The sequence below is a fragment of the Babylonia areolata genome, chromosome 30 (genome assembly GCF_041734735.1).
Source record: "Babylonia areolata isolate BAREFJ2019XMU chromosome 30, ASM4173473v1, whole genome shotgun sequence".
In the NCBI taxonomy this organism is placed as follows: domain Eukaryota; kingdom Metazoa; phylum Mollusca; class Gastropoda; order Neogastropoda; family Buccinidae; genus Babylonia; species Babylonia areolata.
In genome coordinates, this window is record NC_134905.1 from 3,650,167 (window position 1) to 3,665,360 (window position 15,194).

The following is a 15,194-nucleotide window of genomic DNA, read 5'->3' on the forward strand; positions in this document are numbered from 1 at the left end:
TCAGTACGACCAATACAATACAGCTCCATGTAGTACAATGAAACACCACACCATATCATATAATGCAATAAACTCAACACAACACAGCCTAACTCAACACAACACAACACAAGACGATACTATGATCCAATGCCATATATACTCATCCTGCAATGTCGTACAACTCAACACAACACAGCCTAATGCTCATCCTGCAATGTCGTACAACTCAACACAACACAGCCTAACTCAACACAACACAACACAAGACGATACTATGACCCAATGCCATATATACTCATCCTGCAATGTCGTACAACTCAACACAACACCGCCTAACTCAACACAACACAATACCAGACAATGGTGATAAACTCTTGGCAGAGACGCCGCCTTGAGAAACTGAAACTGTAACCATACCTTCCCCAAGTCGTCTTGTAGCGCCACCTGGGGGGAAAGCCGTCGACAAATCCAAACAAACTCCATCAGACAATGCCCGACACACGCCAGCGTCTTGCAGATCCTGCGACTGATGAGAATGTCCGACATTTTCACTGTTTCCACGGGTTGCTTTCTCTCCACACGTTGCTGGTGCTGGTGGTGGCTTGTCGTCCGACGACATTTTCCTTCACAACACAAGTGGAAGAATCTTTGAATCTTGTACTCACTCCCACGCAGATGGATCGAGTCAGCTCAAGCTTGATTGACCTGCAATTTATCTTTATGAAAGTAGTTTGAAAATCGTGTCTATCTTCTTTATCACACAGCCAGTTTTTATCATCCTATTCCTCATCTAGAAAATAAGAGCGCAATATCCACATTTCTTCCCCTCCACTCCTCTGTGTGACTGACGGAGTGAATGTCCACGCCTTGTTGAGAACATTATTCATTCAGTCATGAGGGGAAGAACTGACGGGCGCAATAGCCAAGTGGTTAAAGCGTTGGACTGTCAATCTGAGGGTCCCGGGTTCGAATCACGGTGACGGCGCCTGGTGGGTAAAGGGTGGAGATTTTTACGATTTCCCAGGTCAACGTATGTGCAGACCTGCTAGTGCCTGAACCCCCTTCGTGTGTATACGCTCGCAGAAGATCAAATACGCGCGTTAAAGATCCTGTAATCCATGTCAGCGTTCGGTGGGTTATGGAAACAAGAACATACCCAGCATGCACACCCCCAAAAACGGAGTATGGCTGCCTACATGGCGGGGTAAAAACGGTCATACACATAAAAGCCCACTCGTGTGCATACGAGTGAACGTGGGAATTGCAGCCCATGAATGCAGAAGAAGAAGAAGAAGGAGGGAAGAACTGTGGAGATTGCCAACAAAAGAAAATGATGAACCATCAGGAGAAACACTGTCACGCTCTATAGGAGAGCGGACTAGAAACCCCCACCCAGCCCAGCACTAACACCCAGACAACACAAACACACACTACAATAATTCAGAGTTCACACACATTTATTCAATCACACACAGAACTTGACTAATAAACAATAACCACAACCCCGGCTGCAGCAACACTTAAATGACAACAGAATGGATAAATAATAACCCACACACACAAAAAAAACCACCGTCCAGCGGCAGTCTGTAGAATGCTACCAGTGAACTAAAGACTGATGAATACATAAACTGAAGCACTGCACAACACAAGAGGAAAACAACGATGGTGAAAACTGATGAAGATGAAACTAGAGCACAAATGACGACGGTGATGAGAAGAGGGCAGCAGGAAGGCCGCAGACATCCTGAGCACCAGTGCTGTCCGGCCAACACAGGCTGAAGAGGGGAAAGCACAGGAAGTGGGACGCTGCCAACTGCCAACCGGGTACCACTACCCGGACACTGGAAACTAACATGGACGACACATGTTCAGCAGGGCACTCCTACCCTCTGAGCTGGAGCACACCCAACACAGAAAACATGGCCCCCTAGGAGGAAAGCTTATCCCCAAGTGAGGGTGCCATCTGGGCAAAAAGCCCCAAACTCAACAGACACGACCTTCCTCCAAGAAGGCCGCGGGCGAAAAAGCCTCGAGATGGGTCACCGACAGAACAGAAAGGCTTGAACGTCTGTTCAGCAGTGACAGGAACGCAACACATGACTCCACGATTGCACGTGAAAAACGTACAACCGGGAGTCACACATACAAAAAGACAAGCAAGCTGGGGAGAGCGTGTGGGGAAGGGCATGTACAAAACAGAACTTCACACGTGATTGTCATGAGTTGTGACAAACGCAAAAAAAAAAAATAAAAAAAAAAAAAAAGATAATCATTTTCAAGATGGCTGCTGGGGTGATGATGATGTCGATGATACAATAATCAAACAGGAAAACAACAAAATTGTTACTTTACATCATGAATAATATCACATTAAATCACCAGCGAAATAACTGATTAATGTTCAGCACACGTAGAGTAGACGAACACACACACACACGCACACTTGAGATTTTGCATGGAGAGGCAAACGCACAAACGCAAAAACAAATGCTCACTCGCATGCATAATGAGCACTAAGCTGCCACTGGAAAGCGCTGCACGTCATTGCAAACTTGGGTCATTTCAGTTCAACGTAACCTAAGATAAGAATAAAAATTAATGTCAAATTCGGTTTACCTTGCGGTCTCTTTTTCAGAAGAGAAAGTTGACCGGAAGTTTATTGCCGGAGAAAGGCCATACTCCACAGATGAATTGATAAAATTGTATCGTCGAGCTTCCACACACCCACACGAAATTCTAGTGTCTCTTTCCTCTCCCTTTCAACCACTCCATCCTTGAACACACACACACACAAACACACACACATATCATATATATATATATATATATATAGAGAGAGAGATGTATAGATAGATTGATAGATAGATAGATCAACATCTTCGCAGCTGATTTGTTTTTGTCCTCATAATCAACAAACAAAAAATATTAAGTAAATGTAATGAGGGGTGGGTGGACCCAGCCCCCTTGTCCAGTCCCCTTAGTTAGGCACTGACTACCCAAACAAACCCCACAACACAACAGCAAACCAGAACCTTTGTAAATGCCAGAATCTTCAACTTCACGAAGGCGGGCAGATAAGCTTACGAAAGAAGAAGATTTTACTGTTGGTAGAGTATAGCCTAAAATTTCAAAGGTCATTTCCGGTTTAGAAAGTGAAAATGGCAGAAACACGTCCTAAAATCACGCACGTTATATTTGATGTAGATGGTCTTTTGCTAGGTAAGTTGTCTTGAAACTGCACGCTATACTTGATGTAGATGGTCTTTTGTTGGGTACGTCATTTTGAAAGTTGATGATATCGTCTTTCTCCTGCTTTGTTTCGGGGTATGGATGCTTTGGAAAATCACCTCAGTGACAGTTTACCGGTTTTCGATGTCTTGCATCAGCTAGGGTCAAATATTGAAGCTTGGCGTTTTATGTTCCAACATTAAAACCTATTGCGTCATTGTGTTTGATTTTCTAATGTGTATTCATAGGTGTGCAGATTATTTGTTGTGGTAGCAATGTGTGTGTGTGTGTGTGTGTGTGTGTGTGTGTGAGAGAGAGGTAACTGATAGTTGTAGTAGTCTTCAGTTTAACGTCTTTCCATATATTATATAATTATACTTGAAATGTAGTGCTTGAGGCCTTAGTACGAAGCCTGTTCACCATCAAGACATATTGCCTAACACATACATGCCAGGTGGTCCTAGTTATAATCCTGTTGCCTTAACTTATCGCAGTAATTTGGGTAACATCTAAAAGTGATGTTGGATATCCCACCCACCACCGCCCACCCCCAAAATATAAATGAATATAATAAATATGTAACTTAATAAATAAAAACAGCGTACATATAAGCCTTCGACCTTTGGTCAAACTCTTAAAAGAGGCCACACACAAGAGGTGAGACTCTGCACTGCAGTTGAGTCACATTGATGGTGATCAGACCATAGGACATTTTGCTATTGATCATTGTTTGATGACCACATTAGTTTCCACTATTACCTGCCAATACATATCTACTCCAGTATTGGAAAAATGTAAAAATCCTATGAAATACTGTTTACAGATGAGGTAAGAATCTGAGACAAAATCATGCAAACATTAAATCTTGCAAAATAACTATTTCTAATGCATTCATGCTGTGGTTAGTTAATTCTGGAATCAGTCCTCACTGTTAAATACTTGTGTGTATTTTGGGGGCTTGACATTCAGCTTGAATCAAAAATTGACAAAAGCTTACACAGTTGGGCCAACAGCATAGTCGTGAGAGCTGTATGATTAGTGGTTTCTGCACTGCAGTGGGAATTCATTTACAGCATTAATTATCTTTTGTGAAGGACTGTGACTCTCAAACAAGGAGGCAAGACTGCACTGGTTTCTAGTACTGCAGTGTTTGGGGGTTAGTTGGCCCCCAAAGGCTGCAGTATTAACGCCGACTGTCCTAAAGCCCTCTTGGTTTAGAGTGAGATTGTAACTTGGGCACTTGGTCTACCTGAAGATCCAGTCATCACCCCCATCCACATGTAATTTGCGGCTTCTGTTCAAACGTGTGTGTGTGAGAGAGAGAGAGTACGTGCATGCATGTGTGTGTGTGTGTGTGTGTGTGCAGTGCGTGCATGTGTGAGTATGCACAAGTTTTTATTTTGATATGCACTTGTATGTATCCTAATTTCTACTGTATCTGTGTTTGTGTATGATTTTCGATTTATGTTTGTACCTTGTTATGTACTATCCTCCCGCCCCCCCCTCCTCCCCCCAATATTCCTTGTGACCCTGGTACACTTGGTAATAAAGACGCATTCTATTCTGTTCTATTCTATTCTATTCTATAGTAAGATTCTGGCCCATATAGTTTGGACAGCTGTTGCCTTCTCTGCTGTCCAGGGGCCATGTTCAAGAGATGATCATGCCTGTGGGTAAAGGTGTACCTGTGGGCAAACCTCCCTGAGGCAAGGCAAACTGCCCGAGGGTAAGCAGTATCCGGTTTGGTATTCAGGAGCACTCGAGTCTAACCGTGGGTCTTGAAACCCAAAAGGCAAATTTGCCCTTACTACTTCCCAAGGGGTTACTGCCCATGAAGCAGAGATAAACATGGTGGATCCTTTTGTAGCGTTGTTTTTTTTGTTGAGGGAAAATAGGAGTCTTCTTCTTCTTCTTCTGCGTTCACTCGTATGCACACGAGTGGGCTTTTACGTGTATGACCGTTTTTACCCCGCCATGTAGGCAGCCATACTCTGTTTTCGGGGGTGTGCATGCTGGGTATGTTCTTGTTTCCATAACCCACCGAACGCTGACATGGATTACAGGATCTTTAACGTGCGTATTTGATCTTCTGCTTGCATATACACACGAAGGGGGTTAAGGCACTAGCAGGTCTGCACATATGTTGACCTGGGAGATCGTAAAAATCTCCACCGTTTACCCACCAGGCGCCGTCACCGTGATTCGAACCCGGGACCCTCAGATTGACAGTCCAAAGCTTTAACCACTTGGCTATTGCGCCCGTCGAAAACAGGAGTAATTTGCAGATAGCCTGTGTTTTGCTCTCTTGACAATGCTCAGAACTGCGGTGGATTTGAAGTAAAAGAGCATGCACAGAGGGAATCACGGGGATTTTTTTTTTTTTTTTTTTTTTTTTTTTAATTATAGACGATGGGTTAGCTGCCTAAGTGTACCATGGATGTATTGAATATTTGTATTTCATTTTATCACAACAGATTTCTCTGTGTGAAATTCGGGCTGCTCTCCCCAGGGAGAGCGCGTCGCTACACTACAGCGCCACCCTTTTTTTTTTTTTTTGTAATTTTGTCCTGCGTGCAGTTTTATTTGTTTTTCCTGTCGAAGTGGATTTTTCTGCAGAATTTTGCCAGGAACAACCATTTTGTTGCCGTGGGTTCTTTTACGTGCGCTAAGTGCATGCCGCACATGGGACATCAGTTTATCGTCTCAGGCGAATGACTAGCGTCCAGACCACCACTCAAGGTCTAGTGGAGGGGGAGAAAATATTGGCGGCCGAGCCGTGATTCAAACCAGCGCGCTCAAATTCTCTCGCTTCTTAGGTGGACGCGTTATCTCCAGGCCATCACTCCACACATGCGAAGATAACTTAACCTTAAAGGTAAACTGTACTCCCAGGTCTCTGCCATGTCAGTGGGAACACTAACTTGCCTTAACTCACTCAGTACAGCCAGTCCTCTCTTCTCCTCTACACAGAAACCCTCGGATGTCCAGTGGGTATCTGAATGACCCAACCTTTAGCTTCCGTCGTCAGAATTGTGGTATTCGTTGTCAACATTCACCTCTTCAGTATAAGAGCCTTCCGCTTGCAATATTTTGATGATGGTAATTGGGGTGAAACACTGTTAAACGTCGTCTCTTTCGCTGTTCATATGGAGAGAGTTAAGGTAGAATGAATTTTGTCTGGAATACAGCCCCTGGTGGTCATAGTCATGACTGACCACCACATGCAATTTTGTTTGCAGACACGGAGAGTATCTACACCCAAGTGATTTCTGAACTGTGTGCGGAGTACGGCAAGCAGTTCACATGGGAGCTGAAGGCCAAACAGATGGGTCAGACTGAGGTCAAGGCCGCCAACATTCTCATTGGTCAGGGCACAGATTGTGTCGCATGTCTTATTCTGCGTGTTGGTCTTTTGTGTGTTATGTGTGTTTGACCTGTTGTGGGCTTGTGCAGGAGAGTGCAAATATGTCAATGTTTGTGTGTGAATCTATGTAGAGAGAGAGAGAGAGTGTGTGTGTGTGTGATGGTTCTGTGACTGTGTATACATATATATGTGGTTTGTGTTTCTGTGCCTTCCTAAAAACATATGTCTCTGTGTGTGTGTGTGTGTGTGATGATTCTGTGACTGAATTCATACGTCTGTGAGTGTGTGTGTGTGTGTGTGTGTGTGTGTGTGTGTGATGATTCTGTAACTGTGAATACATAGGTCTGTGAGAGAGAGAGAGTGTGTGTGTATGTCACTATGCATGTGTGTGTGTGATGATGATAATGATTCTGTCCCTGTACACATATGTCTTTGTGTGTGCGTGTGAGAGAGAGAGAGAGAGAGAGTGATGATTCTGTGACTTTGTATACATAAGTCTGTGAGTGTGTGTGTGTGTGTGTATGTGTGTGTGTGTGTGTGATGATTTCATGACTATGCATGCATGTGTGTGTGTGTGTGATGATTTCATGACTGTGCATGCATGCATGTGTGTGTGTGTGTGATGATTTCATGACTGTGCATGCATGCATGTGTGTGTGTGTGTGTGTGCTGCTGCTGCTGCTGCCGCTGATGATGATGATGATGATGATTCTGTTCCCCCAGAATTACTACAGTTGATGATGATGATGATGATGATGATCCCTCAGAATCACTACAGCTGATGATGATGATGATGATGATGATGATGATTCTGTTCCCTCAGAATCACTACAGCTGATGATGATGATGATGATGATGATGATGATTCTGTTCCCTCAGAATCACTACAGCTGATGATGATGATGATGATCCCTCAGAATCACGACAGCTGATGATGATGGTGATGATGATGATGATGATGATGATGATGATGATGATGATTCTGTTCCCTCAGAATCACTACAGCTGATGATGATGACGACGATGATTCTGTTCCCTCAGAATCACTACAGCTGATGATAATGATGATGATTCTGTTCCCTCAGAATCACTACAGCTGATGATGATGATGATGATGATGATGATGATTCTGTTCCCTCAGAATCCCTACAGCTGATGATGATGGTGATAATGATGCTGATGATGACGACGACGATGATTCTGTTCCCTCAGACTCCCTACAGCTGATGATGATGATGATAATGATGATGATAATGATGATGATAATGATGATGATGATGATTCTGTTCCCTCAGAATCACTACAGCTGATGATGATGGTGATAATGATGATGATAATGATGATGATGATGATGATTCTGTTCCCTCAGAATCACTACAGCTGATGATGATGATGATGATGGTGGTGATGATGATGACGATTCTGTTCCCTCAGAATCACTACAGCTGATGATGATGGTGATAATGATGCTGATGATGATGATGATGATGATGACGACGACGATGATTCTGTTCCCTCAGACTCCCTACAGCTGCCCCTGACAGCCGAGGAGTACCGACAGAAGTGCAACAAAGGACTGAGTGCTCTGTTTCCTTCAGCGCCCCTGCTGCCTGGCGAGTGGTGCTGAGATGTGTCTGTTTCTCTGTACCTTTCTTTCTCTGTATCTGTGTGTGTGTGTGTGTGTGTGTGTGTCTCTCTCTCTTTCTCTGCCTGTCTGTCTCTCTCTTTCTGTCTGTCTGTATGTGTCTCTGTCTCTCTCCCTCCCTCCCTCCCTCTGTATCTCTCTCTCTCTGTCTCTGTCTCTCTTTTTCTCTGTATCTCTCTCTCTCTTTCTCTGTCTCTCTCTTTCTCTGTATCTCTCTTGCTCCCTCTCTGTCTCTCTTTCTCTGCATCTCTCTCGCTCGCTCTCTTTCTGTCTCTCTCTCTCTCTCTCTCTGTCTCTCTTTCTCTGTATCTCTCTCTCTCTCACTCTGTCTCTCTTTCTCTGTATCTCTCTCTCTCTCTCACTCTGTCTCTCTCTCGCTCTCTCACTCTGTATCTCTCTCTCTCTCTCACTCTGTCTCTCTTTCTCTGTATCTCTCTCTCTCTCACTCCCCCCCGTCTCTCTCTCTCTGTCTCTCTCTGTATCTCACTCCCCCCCTCTCTCTCTCTCTCTCTCTCTCTCTCTCTCTCTCTCTGTATCTCTCTCTCTCTCTCTCACTCTGTCTCTCTCTCTCTCTCTCTCTCTCTCTCTCTCTGTATCTCTCTCTCTCTGTATCTCACTCTCTCTATCTCTCTGTCTCTCTCTCTGTATCTCACTCCCCCTCTCTCTTTCACTCTCACTCTCTCTCTCTGTATCTCTCTCTCACTCTGTATCTCACTCTCTCTCTCTGTCTCTCTCTCTCTGTATCTCTGTATCTCTCTCTCCCTCTCTTTTTCACTCTCTCTCTCTCTCTCTGTCTCTCTTTCTCTGTATCTCTCTCTCTTTCTCTCTTTCTCTGTATCTCTCTCTCCCTCTCTCTCTCCCTCTCTCTCTCTCTCTCTCACTCTGTCTCTCTCTCTCTCTCTGTATCTCTCTCTCTCTCACTCTGTATCTCTCTCTCACTCTCTCTCTCACTCTGTATCTCACTCTCTCTCTCACTCTGTATCTCTCTCTCTCTCTCTCTCTCTCTCTCTGTCTCTCTCTCTCTCTCTCCGTTCTGTACAGATGTGAGCGATGTTGTGTCCCGCAGTTTGACGCTGTGTTATACTCGTACATTAGACATGTATTAAGTATTCAATATAACTACATTTATATGCGTACATATTTGTGTGTCTCTTAGAACAACGGCAGATGTGTAAGTCGGCCAAAGTGCTAATATCTTCACCGTTGGAAAATAAAGATTCATTCATTCATTCATTCTGTATCTCACTCCCCCTCTCTCTTTCACTCTCTCTCTGTCTCTCTTTCTCTGTATCTCTCTCTGTACCTCTGTCGCTCTCTCTCTCTTTCTCTGTATCTCTCTCTCTCTCTCTCTGTCTCTCCCACCCCCCACCCCCCTCTCTCTCTCTTTTCATGAGGGCAGGATGAAAACAGGCCATTTGTGTGTTTGTGTTTTTTCCCCCCTTAATTAATAAAAAAAGGTTCATTCATTCATTCATTCGTTCGTTCTCTCTCTCACTCACTCACTCACTCTCTCTCTGTGATTTATATGGCAACAAAAGTGTTGTCCTCCTCTGGCAAAATTCCGTAGAAGAAATCCACTTTTAGCCTTGGGGGGGGGGCTGTTTGGCCTTTGGGGGGGGGACCTGACGCAACGCCGACCGTCCTAAAACCCTCTTGGCCGAGAGAGTGTGGATGTAACTCTCCGCTACAATCAAATTCTAGTAGCCCCGATTGTCAGAACAGCAGATACGTCCTCTGGTGGTCAAAGTCGGACACAACTGACGATCATATATATATATATATATATATATATATATATATATATATATATATATATACACACACATTTGTATTTGTATTTCTTTTTATCACAACAGATTTCTCTGTGTGAAATTCGGGCTGCTCTCCCCAGGGAGAGCGCGTCGCTATACTACAGCGCCACCCTTTTTTTTTTTTTTTTTCCTGCGTGCAGTTTTATTTGTGTTTTTTTTTTCCTATCGAAGTGGAATTTTCTACAGAATTTTGCCAGGAACAACCCTTTTGTTGCCATGGGTTCTTTTACGTGCGCTAAGTGCATGCTGCACACGACGGTTTATCGTCTCATCCGAATGACCATAGAATTATGTATATACACAGCTGTATCAGCAACAGCAAAGTGAGTGCTGTATGATCAATAGTTTCTCCTCTGCAGTGGACAGTCATTTACACAACTTTCAGTCTTTTGTGAAGGACTATGATTCCTCAACTGTTGTGGAGGTCATACTCATAGTCGGACACAACTATCTTTTTTTTTCTTTTTTTTTTTTTTGATTGATTGATTGATATGGATCCTTATATAGTGCCTATCCTCGGTCGGAGACCAGGCTCAAAAGCGCTTTACAAACACGGGGTCATTTACACAACAGGCTGCCTACCTACCTGGGTAGAGCCGACTGACGTCTGCTCATCATTCGTTTCCTGTGTCATTCAATCAGATTTCAGGCACGCACACCTAGACACTCAGACAGACATGTAACATTTTTTTTTTATAGTCAGTCGTGTGCGACTATGACCATCAGAACAGCAGAGGAGACAACTGCTGTCTTGACTTTTTTGGGGGCTAGAATTTGATTGTAGTGGAGAATTTTACATCACCACTCTTTCGGCCATGAGGGTTTTAATCAATCAATCAAATCAAAACACTTTATTAATCCACATGGAAATTAAGTTGTGCAATCACAGGCTCGTTGTAAACACTGCCATAAAATCATCATGCGCAACATAAGAGATCAAAACTAGTCAAATAAGGATTCCCAATAGCTGACGATATACTAACCCCCTCATACTCATGTTAAGACAGTAGGGTGTTGCACAACAATATTAACAAATGAAAACATCCAACAAAAAAAGGGTATAGATCACTAAAAATGACGTGTGCGCATGCACACACACACACACACACACACACACACACACACACACACACGTTAAGACCATAAGGTATTGTACAACAATACATGAATAAAAACATCAAGGGAATAAATCGTATATATAAGTAAAATGCACACACACACACACACACACACACACACACACACACACACACACAGAGGACAGACGGCTGTTGGGGATGGTTCCCAAAGGCCAACTAGCCCCCCAAGGCTGCAGCAGCACTAGATGATAGCCAGTGCAGTCTTGCCTCCAAGACTATGTCATGTGTGTTAATTGTTGTGTCGACAGGAGCAGAGAGGCTGGTGAAACACCTGCACAAACATGGGGTCCCCATGGCGCTGGCCTCTGGCTCCAATCGTGAGAACTTTGAGCTGAAGACTCAGAACCACGGGGACCTGTTCTCGCTGTTCGGGCACTCCGTGCTCAGCAGCAGTGACCCCGAGGTCAAGCACGGCAAGCCGGCGCCGGACTGCTTCCAGGTGGCGGCTGCGAGGTTCGACCCCCCGCCGAAACCTGAAAATGTGAGGGGCTTGTTTTTTTGTTGTTGTTGTTGTTATGCTTGGTGGTGATAATGATTTCAGTGATAATGTTAATCATAATGATAATGATGATAACGACAGTAATGATGTTGTTCATTTCTTCGTATGGTGATGATAATGATGATAATCTTCTTCTTCTTCTTCTTCTGCGTTCGTGGGCTGCAACTCCCACATTCACTCGTATGCACACGAGTGGGCTTTTACGTGTATGACCGTTTTTACCCCGCCCTGTAGGCAGCCATACTCCGCTTTCGGGGGGGTTGATAATCATGATACATGGTCTGCCCAACTGTCTAAGCCTGAGGAGGCTTCATTGTTGTTTTTAATAATGATATTAATAATAATAATTATTATTATTATTGTTGTTGTTGTTGTTGTTTCTATTGTCATTTATTATTATTATTTGTATTTGTATTTTTATCTCAACAGATTTCTCTGTGTGAAATTCGGGCAGCTCTCCCCAGGGGAGAGCGTGTCGCTACACTACAGCGCCACCCATTTTTTTGTGTGTTTTTTTTTCCTGCGTGCAGTTTTATTTGTTTTTCCTATCAAAGTGGATTTTTTTACAGAATTTTTGCCAGGAACAACCCTTTTGTTGCCGAGGGTTCTTTTACGTGTGCTAAGTGCATGCTGCACATGGGACCTCGGTTTATCGTCTCATCAGAATGATGGTTATTATTATTAGTAGTATTATTGTAATATTATTAACAGCAGTTTCAGTTTCAGTTGCTCAAGGAGGCGTCACTGCGCTCGGACAAACCATAGCAGCTGTAATACACAGCTCACACAGCTGTATAAACTGAAAATGTGAGAAAGGCCTTGTTATTATGCATAATGATAATAGTAATGATAATGATGATAATGATAAAATCAAAGTTGATATCATGATAATGACGGGCGCAATAGCCGAGTGGTTAAGGCGTTGGACTTTCAATCTGAGGGTCCCGGGTTCGAATCTCGGTGACGGCGCCTGGTGGGTAAAGGGTGGAGATTTTTCCGATCTCCCAGGTCAACATATGTGCAGACCTGCTTAGTGCCTGAACCCCCTTCGTGTGTATACGGCAAGCAGAAGATCAAATACGTACGTTAAAGATCCTGTAATCCATGTCAGCGTTCGGTGGGTTATGGAAACAAGAACATACCCAGCATGCACACCCCCGAATGCGGAGTATGGCTGCCTACATGGCGGGGTAAAAACGATCATACACGTCAAAGCCCACTCATATACATACGAGTGAACGTGGGAGTTGCAGCCCACGAGCGCAGAAGAAGAAGAAGATATCATGATAATGATGATGATGAGAAGAAGAAGAAGAAAAGGAACAAGAATAAAGATACATGGTTCAGCTAGCTGCCTGAACCTGAAAATGTTAGAGATGCTTGGCTGGTCTTCACGATAAGAACAGCAGTAATGATGATGATGATGATGGCAATGATGATATTGGCTGTAATGACAATTAGGATATGTAATTGTTTTTTAATGGTAATAATGATAATGATATAAGTGATGATAATAATAGTTAATGATGATAATGGTATGTAATAATATTCATAATACACAAGTTTGCTGAGCTGCCTAAAGCTAAAAAAAAAATGTGAGGAAGATTTATTGGTCATAATAATTGATGACGATGATTATTATAATGATAGTGACAATAAAACTAATACTACTAACATACTTGATGATGATGATAATATAAGTGGTTGCTAATAATGATAATAATAATAATGATGATAATAACGATGATAATGATCACAAAATATAGTTACCTTTGGCAGTGAAAGAGATAAACATAATCTTAGCTCTCTCTATACGAACGGCGAAAGAGACGACGTTAACAGCGTTTCAACCCAGTTACCATCATCAAATTATTGCAAGCGGAAGGCTTCTATACTGAAGAGGTGAATGTTGACAAAGAATACCACAATTCTGACGACGGAAGCTAAAGGTTGGGTCATTCAGACACCCACTGGACATCCGAGGGGTCTGTGTAGAGGAGAAGAGAGGACTGGCCGTACTGAGTGAGTTAGGAGGATTGGTGGGGGGGGGGGGATTATTTTTTTTTACACACAGGTGACTTTTTTTTCCACAGGTGTTGGTGTTTGAGGATGCCCCCAACGGCGTGGAGGCCGGTCACGCGGCAGGCATGCAGGTGGTCTGGGTGCCAGATCCTCGCGCCGACCGCTCCGCCCTTGCCGACAAAGCGGAGCTCATTCTGGATTCCCTGGTCGACTTCAAGCCTGAGGACTTTGGTCTGCCCTCTTATGACTCTTAGTTGTCGAGGACTGCAAGGCAGGGACCCAGGCCATTTGTATTTGTATTTGTTTGTATTTCTTTTTATCACAACAGATTTCTCTGTGTGAAATTCGGGCTGCTCTCCTCCAGGGAGAGCGCGTCGCTACACTACAGCGCCACCCATTTTTTTTTGTATTTTTTCCTGCGTACAGTTTTATTTGTTTTTTTCCTATCGAAGTGGATTTTTTTACAGAATTTTGCCAGGAACAACCATTTTGTTGCCGTGGGTTCTTTTACGTGCGCTAAGTGCATGCTGCACACGGGACCTCGGTTTATCGTCTCATCCGAATGACTAAGCGTCCAGACCACCACTCAAGGTCTAGTGGAGGGGGAGAAAATATCGGCGGCTGAGCCGTGATTCGAACCAGCTCGCTCAGATTCTCTCGCTTCCTAGGCGGATGCGTTACCTCTAGGCCATCACTCCACACAAATCCGACAGACCTGGAGGAATCTGGTGAACAGCTCTTCTGTGCAGCGCTCCTCTCCATTGACGGTTCACGGAGTTTTTATAGAGACCCGAACTTTTTGACACACAGACGCGACAGACCTAGAGGAATCTGGTGAACAGCTCTCCTGTATTTTTGTTTGTTTTTTTTTGTTGTTGTTGTTGTTGTTTTTACTTCTTTTTTTTTTCTTTTTTTTTCTTTTTTTTTTTTTTACTTTTTATATTTTTTTTTTCTTCTTCTCCTTCTTCTGCGTTCGTGGGCTGCAACTCCCACGTTCACTCGTATGCACACGAGTGGGCTTTTACGTGTATGACCATTTTTACCCCACCATGTAGGCAGCCATACTCCGTTTTCAGGGGTATTTTATTTTATTTTTTATTTTTTATTTAATTATTTATTTTTTTGTTATTTTTTCTTTATTTCTTTTTTTTTTTATTTTTTTTTTACTCTTTTTTTTCTCCCCCCCTTCAAGGCCTGACTAAGCGCATTGGGTTACGCTGCTGGTCAGGCATCTGCTTGGCAGATGTGGTGTGCAGCGTATATGGACTGGACCGAACGCAGTGACGCCCACCTTGAGCTACTGACACTGACGCTGATACTGACACTGACACTGACACTGATACTGATTCTTCCTGTGTGATGCTCCAGCGATTCTTCACACAGAGTTGAGGGAGAAGAAGAAGATGATCAGGCAAGAGTTGGGAGTGTGTGTGGGTGCGTAGTAAGCGTCTTGGAGGAAAAGGGGGGTGGGGTGGTTTAGGTCTTAATGAGATGTTGGATC

The 15,194-nt window shown here is 43.6% G+C and overlaps 2 protein-coding genes across 3 annotated transcripts in view; one reads left to right on the forward strand and one right to left on the reverse strand.

The window, feature by feature from the left end:
• LOC143275399 (uncharacterized) overlaps positions 1-2,686 on the reverse strand; it is a 53,826-nt gene extending 51,140 nt beyond the window's left edge. For both annotated transcript variants that reach the window (XM_076579475.1, XM_076579473.1), the window contains exons 1-2: positions 2,602-2,686; positions 400-687 (exon numbers count right to left, since the gene is read on the reverse strand). In XM_076579475.1, the coding sequence (XP_076435590.1) occupies positions 400-601 (202 nt within the window). In that variant the 5' untranslated portion in view covers positions 602-687; positions 2,602-2,686. The remainder of the gene's footprint in view (positions 1-399; positions 688-2,601) is intronic.
• Positions 2,687-3,143: 457 nt separating this feature from the next.
• On the forward strand, positions 3,144-14,558 carry LOC143275530 (pseudouridine-5'-phosphatase-like). Its single transcript, XM_076579710.1, has 5 exons — positions 3,144-3,204; positions 6,453-6,578; positions 8,098-8,190; positions 11,421-11,653; positions 13,765-14,558. The coding sequence occupies exons 1-5, from the start codon at positions 3,144-3,146 to the stop codon at positions 13,945-13,947; spliced, it is 696 nt and encodes a 231-aa protein (XP_076435825.1). The 3' UTR covers positions 13,948-14,558.
• Positions 14,559-15,194: the final 636 nt, after the last annotated feature.

Bases quoted from the DNA above. Each gene is read 5' to 3' on its own strand.
- LOC143275530 (XM_076579710.1), top strand. From the start codon at position 3,144: ATGGCAGAAACACGTCCTAAAATCACGCACGTTATATTTGATGTAGAT. The intron at 3,205-6,452 runs GTAAGTTGTCTT...TTTTGTTTGCAG, and splicing joins TGTAGATGGTCTTTTGCTAG to ACACGGAGAGTATCTACACC. The intron at 11,654-13,764 runs GTGAGGGGCTTG...TTTTTTCCACAG, and splicing joins CCCCGCCGAAACCTGAAAAT to GTGTTGGTGTTTGAGGATGC.